At 42.6% G+C, this 9,344-nt stretch overlaps 1 protein-coding gene across 1 annotated transcript; it reads left to right on the forward strand.

Annotated features, from left to right (window-relative positions):
- Positions 1–5,350: 5,350 nt before the first annotated feature.
- On the forward strand, positions 5,351–9,102 carry LOC109776117 (cysteine-rich receptor-like protein kinase 10). Its single transcript, XM_020334789.4, has 7 exons — positions 5,351–6,222; positions 6,795–6,905; positions 6,990–7,171; positions 7,865–8,075; positions 8,153–8,390; positions 8,514–8,664; positions 8,770–9,102. Exons 1-7 carry the CDS (start codon positions 5,370–5,372, stop codon positions 9,076–9,078), a joined length of 2,055 nt encoding a protein of 684 aa, XP_020190378.1. The 5' UTR covers positions 5,351–5,369; the 3' UTR covers positions 9,079–9,102.
- The last annotated feature ends 242 nt before the right edge of the window (positions 9,103–9,344 follow it).

Below are 9,344 nucleotides of genomic sequence, written 5' to 3' on the forward strand. Positions count from 1 at the left end.
TCATGGTTGATAATCTCTGAGAACTTGTAATACAAGTATGTGGATTTGGGATTTGATTAACCCTAATGGTACTTCCATCAGGTTGAATTCTAGCAGATATGTACCACTTGCAAGGCCTGATGCTTCCATCAAAACCTCTGCACCTTGCATAAAATTTCTTTCTGTCAGTCCACATAGTCTTGGCATCAAACTCATGTTTGACTGCATAAGTCTTGAAACACATCCTAAACTCCTTCATGCTTGGGAACAACTTGCCTACTTCAATAACAGGATTTTCTTTGTCATACACACTTACAAGCTCATCTTCATGTGCATCATCTACATCATCTGCATCATCTTTCATCAGTTGTCCATCCACATCTTCACGAGCATCTCTGTTAGCATCATTAGGCAAACTAGATTCATCCCTCTCTTCCTCATCTTGATCATCTACTGGATCTACTGGAATGCCAAAAAATTTGGCCATCTCAGTGTCAGCCATTGGTGCAATGACCAAATCAGTAGTATCTTCTAATTGTACTGAAATCCAATCAACAAAAACAACCCTTGCAGCACCATCACAACCCTCTTCTACATCTTGATCAACCCCCTATTACTGTCACTTCACCCGTAAACATGGGCGTTATCTGTCTCTGTGAGGCCCAATCATTATCTACCATCTGTGAAGCCAACTTTGAGGGAACATATCCAACCTTAGAATCTGATTTCAGATCCACGAGCTCTGCATGAAAGGTAGTCTGTTTGCTTGCCCAGCCATCTTGCCGATCGATTTCATCAACCATCTCTTCACCATTCTCAATTCTCACATACTCACCCTTCCAGTTATCAAACCGTAGCAATGCTAGCTCCTGCTCTGGACCCCAAAAAATGCTCTCCCCAATTTTCTCCATGACATTTCTCACGGCCCTCTCTTCCATGCTCTGTATTTCCTGAGGATCAATCTCTGCACATTCAACCTCCCATTTCACAATTGTATCTCTCTCTATGTCTTGCACGCTACCATCACCTAGGTTCGCTTTAGAAGGAAAGAATTCGACAGTGAATTCGAATGTCCTACCCCTGTTTGTCAATGGCGGGCAATGTGAGCTAGCGGAAGCAGACGACGCACAAATCACATAGGTTGGAAAAGATGCACATACCTAGTCGACGTTGTTGTCTCTGGCAGCTCCATCGCGGTCAGCCCCCCTCCCCCGCACCCAAATCTAGATCAAATCGGCCAAAAACAGAGGAAATAGAGGCTATGCGGTGAGATCTAACTCGACAAGGAGGGGAACAGGACAAGGGTTCAGGATTTACTCACCACAGCCGCCGCCGTCGCCGAGAACGACAGCTCCGCCGCTGCTATCACCGAGAAAAAAAGCTCTGGCGCCGTCGCCAGCTCACCGCCGAGAACGAAGAGGAGGGAGCAACGGGTCACTGCTCACCTGATTCAGACAGGCACGGAGGCACATCTCACCTGATGCACTGCCAACTGGGGCCCTAACTAGATGCTCTTTCAAGTGGGACCCACATGTCTTAAACATAATCTCACTCCCGTTGATGACCATTTTAATCGCCCGAGTGGGCCTTGGCTATTTGGGCTTCTGAAGCGTTGCACTACAGCTATTTTCGTCAACCACGTCGCACTCCTTCCAATTCACGTGAAATGTGTCGCACGGGAGCTATTGGCCCTAATATTAAAGGCTATATGGACAGACCGCCAAAGTAACTTCGCGAGAGGGCAATCAAGAAATAAGTGTTGAATTGTTTCATTGTGAACACAAAAGCAACATCGTGAACTCCCTACCGATCGCCGCTTTATCAGGTTATCTTTGGTGAGGATCACTTGCTTGTGAACAAACCACATAAAGATTTTAATACGCAAGGGAACCTTAACTTTCCAAATGTGTATCGATCTTGGGATTGGGCCAGAGTTAATGAGATCTGAGTAGATCGATTTAACCGTAAACACTCCATTACTCGTTAATTTCCAGTTCAATGTATCTCCCTGATCAGAGAGTTGAACATCCATCAACCTCCTCACTGGGTGTAACCAGGAAGCCCATCTTTCCCCTACCAGGGACCTCCTGAACTGGATATTCAAAGGTACCATCTGCAAAATTGTTGCTACGTAATCTTCTTTACGTTGAGCAATATGATACAGGGAAGGATATTGGAGAGCTAGTGGTGTGTCGCCTAACCAAGTATCCTCCCAAAACCTTATTGTTGTTCCGTCCACAACAATGAATTTCACCCTATGGAAGAAGGTTTCTTTCACTCTCATGAGACCCTTCCAAAATGGTGAATCATTAGGTCTTACAGTCACTTGAGCAAGAGTTTTAGAGTGCAAGTATTTATTTATTAGGATTTGAGCCCACATTCCCTCGGGTTCAAGTGCTAACCTATAAAGCCATTTGCTTAGTAGACATTTGTTTTTAATCTCGAGGTTCTCGATCCCAAGACCCCCTCCCCCCCCCCCCCCCCCGATCTTTTGGTCGACAAATAATATCCCATCTTGCCAGATGGTACTTTGTCTTAACCTCGTCCGACTGCCAGAAAAACAGGATAAATAGTAGTCTAGTCTCTTACGTACCCCTTTAGGCACCTCAAAGAAAAACTGAAGGAACATTGGCATACTCGTAAGCACCGAGTTGATCAATACCAGCCTTCCTCCATATGACATAAGCTTACCCTTCCAGTAGCTTAGTTTTTTCTCTAAACGATCCTCGACACACTTCCACTCCTTATTAGTTAGTTTCCTATGATGAATTGGAATGCCCAGATAACTGAACGGTAATGATCCTAGTTCACAGCCGAACAGTTGCTTGTAACTGTCTTGGTCATCTTTGGCCCTATCAAAGCAGAACAAATCACTCTTGTGAAAGTTGATCTTAAGACCCGATAGCTGTTCAGATAGACATAAGACCAATTTCATATTCCTCGCCTTTGCAAGGTCATGCTCCATGAAGATGATAGTGTCGTCCGCATATTGTAAGATAGACATGCCCCCATCCACCAGATGGGGAACAAGACCACCTACGAAGCCTCTCTCCTTGGCCCGACCTATGAGAACAGCCAACATGTCTGCCACAATGTTGAACATAATCGGAGATATGGGATCTCCTTGTCTCAAGCCTTTATGCGTTTGGAAATAATGACCAATGTCATCGTTCAGCTTTATGCCCACACTACCTTTCTAGACAAAGGAATCCACCTGATTCCTCCATGCCCCATTAAAACCCTTCATGCGCATGGCCTATTGCAAAAATGGCCATTTGACCTACTCATATGCCTTCTCAAAATCTACTTTGAATATCACCCCATTGAGTTTGTTCGAATGGATTTCATGTAGAGTTTTGTGTAAGACAACAACCCCTTCTAGAATATGTCTTCCAGGCATAAAGGCAGACTGACTTGGTTGCACTACCGTATGAGCAATCCGTGTAATACGATACCTGCATGCTTAGATTCTCCAACACGAATTTTCTCGCCACCACTGAAAGTAACCCACTCATCCTGTCGACCATCAAGAACTTCACGGGAAAGGATTATGTCTACAGCGACTCCCACAGCGACCGGGTGATCCATACACCCACTGCTGACTGGGTGGGGTTCGCCTCCGACCACACGAAGAGTTTTTGTGAAAATTATCATACTCCACGTAAATTCCTGTTGACAGGTCCAATTCCATGAGTTTACGGACAGAAGCTGGCGAAGATCTCGGTACAAAATTTAGAGGACTGATGGAGTTGAACTCTGAACGGCCCAACTCTAGGAGTTTAGGGAATCTCTAGTTGAGAAAAAGCTTAATCTTTCGAACATTAACTTTTTAAAAATAAAAAGAGGTTTGTTTTAGTTTAGTTTTTATAAAGATGCTCTAACCAGTCAACCAAGTCAGCGGTGTACTGCTGGTGCCCCAAGCGCAAGTCGTGCTCTCCCTCCCAGTCAACTTCTAGGCCCCCGGCCAGTCATAGAGATTTTCCGAAACTCATAGTCAATTGATTTAGCTGAAAGGAGCTGTTAAGCTGCCCACGTCAACTAAACCGGGTACCAAGTCTAAAGCGACGCCCGCGATGACCGGGTCATCCAGACATCCACTGCTGACCGCGTGTACTGCCGGGTACGCCTCCGACCATACGAATAGTTTTTGTGAAAATTATTGTATTCCGTGTTACATACTTGTTGACCTAGCAACCGGGCAGCAGGTCCGGTTAGCAATCTCATACCTTAAAATTGATATATGCAATCATACTTTTTGACCTAGCAAATTTTTTTACGGGTAACCTAGCATTTTAGAAGTTATGATCAAATCGATCTCTGTAACGCCATACATCTAATAAGTGTGTACTCCCTTCTTATCGGTTTATAGGGCTCAATTCAAAAATCTCACCAACCAAGATAGATGATGAGTGGTGGAATACTCTTTGTAGTTTGCAAAAGCACTCAATTAATGCTTTTGTTTTCCTCAAAAAATTATGTGTACCAATGTATTAATTGCAATGCATGCATGCATTGGTCAATTTTCTCTTAATACTTGCATGCAATGATTTAATGCACCTTGGAATCTGAACATGTGATGAGAAACAATCAAGTTGAGCCTTATAAAATGAAAAAACTAAAATTTTAAGATAAGCCCTATAAACCGAAAAGGAGGGAGTAATTTTTTGTTACTTGTTGAGATGTTGAGGCCGTACAAGAGGAGTTCCCATCGGTGGCCGCAGATATCATACTCATCTCTTGCTCCTCTTCCTCTGAAGAGGTCTAGGCAGGCGGTAGAGGAAGTTTATTATTAGGCTTTTGGGATAAACCTAATTATTGTTACGTTTAAATTATTACTGTTAATGGTACAGAGATCTTTTGTTTAATCTATGTTATATGTTTTGCTTTGGAACACCTGAAGCATTCCTCATGATTAGCTATCTGGGAGCTTCTGTTTAATGCCAAACTAGAGTTTAATTATATACAATGTTTAATTATACAGAATATATATGTTTTTTGTGAATTCAGTACATATATGTTAATTGGTAAGACGATGTGCTATTTGGATGCACAAAGCAGTAAAATTGCAATTCAGATATGTTTTTCGGTCAAGTACTGAGCATCTATTAGAAACCAGACTCTTAATACCCAGGATTTATTCGGATTTAAGGTTCTGCGGATACCATTTTGGGGTTTTAGATTTTGGCCATCAATTAGACATGCCCTTAAAACACTTGATTGCTTGTAAACACCAAAATCTTTTTGAAGTTTTTTCCACGCATAGTCTCTCTCGGCGGCTAGACCAGTACACACACGTCCCAACACATTTATGCTTGTGATGTTAATGGGAGTATTGTTTAGTATAAGAATTCTCTACTAGCTTCTTCCCAGCCCAGGTACCAAGTTAGTCGATGGACATGGTTACCGTCCCCCTCCTTCTGCTCCTGCTCCTCGCGCCTCTCGCCGCTGCGCAATGGCAAAGCTGCGCCAACAACAACGGCAACTACACACCAAATAGCACCTACCAAGCCAACCTCAGGCTCCTCTCTTCCACCCTCCCCAAGAAGGCCGCGTCCAACACCAACCTCTTCGCCACAGCCACCGTGGGCGATGTTCCGGACATGGTCCACGCCCTTACGCTCTGCCGCGGCGACTTCAACGCCTCCGCCTGCCAGAGCTGCGTGGCAACCGCCTTTGAGGACGCCCAGCAGCTCTGCGCGTACAATAAGGAAGCCGCCGTGTACTATGATCCCTGTATGCTCAAGTTCTCCAACAAGAATTTTCTCGCCACCACCGACACCGACAATCAAGGACTCCTCCTCTACAACACTCAGAACTTCACTACAAACGCCGACATCACCCAGCGATTATTGTTCACGCTTATCAACAGCACGGCTCAATCGGCCGCGAATAGCTCGAGGAGGTTCACTACCTCGCGCTTAGATGTTGGTTCCTCCCCGACGCTGTACTGTCTTATGCAGTGCACGCCCGATCTGACCGCCGACGATTGCATGGCCTGTTTCCAGAGTGTCTTGAGTGTTACGCTCCAGTACCTGGGCGGTAGGCAAGGTGGCCGAGTTCTGGGAGTACGGTGTAATATGAGGTACGAGATGTACCCATTCTTCCAAGGGGACCCTACCCTGCGAATTATCAACTTGGCCCCTGAAGTTCCGGCGATCAACAACAATACGACACCAGCTACCGTGCAACCACCAGCTGCGGCGCCACCCCCGGATGGAAAAGCGACCGTCCAAGAACAGAATGGTACGTCTCTCATCTTCCCAGCACATCCTTGGTTGGACATGGTACGCCGGGTTCAGTTAGATTAATTAGTTTAGGTAACATGCCACACGTGCTGTGGGGAACACAATTTTATCGAAAAGTTGTTCTTCTAAAATTTTATTGGAAAGTTCTATGGAAACATCTTTTGTTGGAGAAAACGGAGTCCGTTCAGTCTTTACGTCAATGATGCCTGCAGCAATTAAAAAGAACGTATAATGATATGTACTAGTATATGTTACCAGAAGGAAGCTTGGAAATAAAATAAAACTGTATTCTACATGGTACTCTGCTCTTACAAGGAATATCGATACTTAGACCATTCGATTATGATGATAATTAGCTTGTTAACTACGTTGTACTAGCAATTTTAGAAGAGTAGACCTGAGCCTAGCAATTTTAGAATAGATGAAATAGGTGAGGTATCCCTGTCAAATAGGGCCCATGCATCTTCGATTGCTGTAGCTGATTTGTAGTTGCCTCTATCACTAAATGAATTCCTTTTATTATTCATATATATGAGAACAAATAGAAGAATTAGTTTTCTTTTTCCTTAGGACGCAGCTCACGCAAGAGGGCGCTGTTGATTATTGCTGTGGTGGCTCCATTATCGTCAATACTTTTGTGCTTTATCTGTTCCGTTGTATGGATGAGAAGACGAAGAAAAGGTTCGTTGTAATGATGATTCATTCAAGCCAGCCAGTTTAGTGGTCCAACTTAATGTTGTATATTTGTCTATCCTCTCAATTTAGGAAAGGCAAACTTAAACAATCAGGCTGCCACGAATAGGCCAGAAGAAGATGCACTGGTTTGGAGATTGGAGGAGAAGAGTTCAGAGTTCACTCTCTTTGACTTTTCTGAGATACTGCATGCTACACACAATTTCTCCAAAGAGAATCTACTTGGGCGAGGTGGTTTTGGCCCTGTCTACAAGGTAACTGTATTTTCCTAAAATATTCACTTCATTCCAAAAATATAAATTAAATCACTATAGCTTAAATAAATTAAAGATTTGTCTGGCCACTGACAAATACATTCATGCGAGCACCCTAAAATATACATAATTTTACAGCATTAAAAAAATTTAAGAAACCTCGATAAACTTTTTATTCTGTCCTATTTCAAAAGTGGACTGAAACTCAAAAGGCAATCGAAGTAATTATGCAATGAAATGGAACATTAAAAATATGTCGTCAATATGTGATGTTTTGTATCCTACAAGTTCTTTTCTCACATGGATGGCATGTTCCGTCATTTCAAAAAACAAACAATGGAGAACACGGAAAAGACTTGCATGTCATTATATTTAGAGAAAGAGAGATGTACTAGAGATTTCATTACAAAGAACCATACAGCAGCAGACCACTAGGGGAAAATTCTTATTGATCTTTTTTCTTAAACATGCAAATTTTTATCTGATCCGGGGGACTACCACCTACTGCTGGCTAGTGACAATCATACACTACAACATTGCGTTCAAGCCAGATATTACACATGCATAGGACTTCTAGGGTGCTAAAACAAGCACTCTGAGAAGATGGAGCAAGCGACATCACCTCCTGAAGCGAGTCGATTCCACTAGCAGCGAGAGAGCTCACCTATAATTTTGTTTTGTACATATTTACAGGGCCAACTACCAGATGAAATGGAAATTGCAGTTAAAAGGCTTGCTTCACATTCAGGACAGGGTTTCACAGAATTCAAGAATGAAGTTGAACTTATTGCAAAACTACAACATAACAATCTGGTCAAGCTCTTGGGATGCTGCATTCAGGGAGAGGAAAAAGTATTGGTGTATGAGTATTTGCCAAATAAGAGCTTGGACTTCTTTATATTTGGTACCCACAAAGCAGTTTTTAACCATATCCTGGATTGAGATTCCTTCATACTATAAAATGCACTTTCTAATCTGCAGATGCAAACAGAACAACTTTGGTTGATTGGAAAAAAAGGCGTGAGATAATCGAAGGGATAGCCCAAGGTCTTTTGTATCTCCACAAGCACTCTCGATTGCGAATCATACACAGAGACCTTAAGGCCAGCAACATTCTCTTGGATCAGGACATGAATCCCAAAATTTCTGATTTTGGCCTAGCAAAAATTTTCAGCTCCAATGATATTGAGGGAAGCACAAAGAGGGTAGTGGGAACATAGTAAGGATGCCTTTCTTAAAAACCAATTAGAACATAGATAGTGCCTATGACAGCAAGTTTTAGTTGATCAACCTAACTTTAAATTTTGATACAATATTTTGTTGTGCTTTTAACTCATTTCAGTGGTTATATGGCTCCGGAATATGCATCTGAAGGCATTTACTCGATCAAATCTGACGTCTTCAGCTTTGGTGTGTTACTTCTTGAGATCCTTAGTGGGAAAAGGAATTCTGGTTTCCATCAGTATGGAGACTTTCTTAACCTTCTTGGATATGTGAGCATTTTCTACACTCTGGCATAGGAGTGTACTATTTTTTAGACTGAAGTTACTTTTATCTTGTATATGTATATGAAAAAGATACATTATGACTTCTTGTAGTCATGGCAACTCTGGGAAGGAGGGGGGTGGCTTGAGCTTCTAGAAGTCTCAATTGTCAAGGAGATCCATACAACAGAGGCTAGGAGGTACGTTAACATTGCACTAATGTGCGTACAAGAGAGTGCAGATGATCGACCCACCATGTCAGAAGTTGTTGCAATGTTAACCAGTGAGAGTGTTATTCTCCCAGAGCCTAATCATCCAGCATACTTCAACTTAAGGGTATCTAAGGTACATGAATCAACTAGTGTTGTTGTCCCATGTAGTAATAATGATGTAACCATCACTGAAGAGCCAGATGGCAGATAGCTGATTACTTTGCTTCAGTTGTTATTATCCGAGTTGTTTCTACATTATTCACGCCAAACTCAAGATGTTATGAAGTTTATCATACTATTCTCCAGATATTTCTACATTAATTCAAGATTAAATAAGTCTAACACAGGAAGGCAGGCTAAGTACATAACGCAGCATTACTTTTTTTTTGCGGGATGCAACATTACTTTTTCGAGAGAACATCCACCCATTATTAATTAGACAGTATCAAGGAGAGAGTGCCTATGCCCTAAGGCAAA

This window comes from Aegilops tauschii, chromosome 3 (assembly GCF_002575655.3).
Source record: "Aegilops tauschii subsp. strangulata cultivar AL8/78 chromosome 3, Aet v6.0, whole genome shotgun sequence".
Classification (NCBI taxonomy): domain Eukaryota; kingdom Viridiplantae; phylum Streptophyta; class Magnoliopsida; order Poales; family Poaceae; genus Aegilops; species Aegilops tauschii.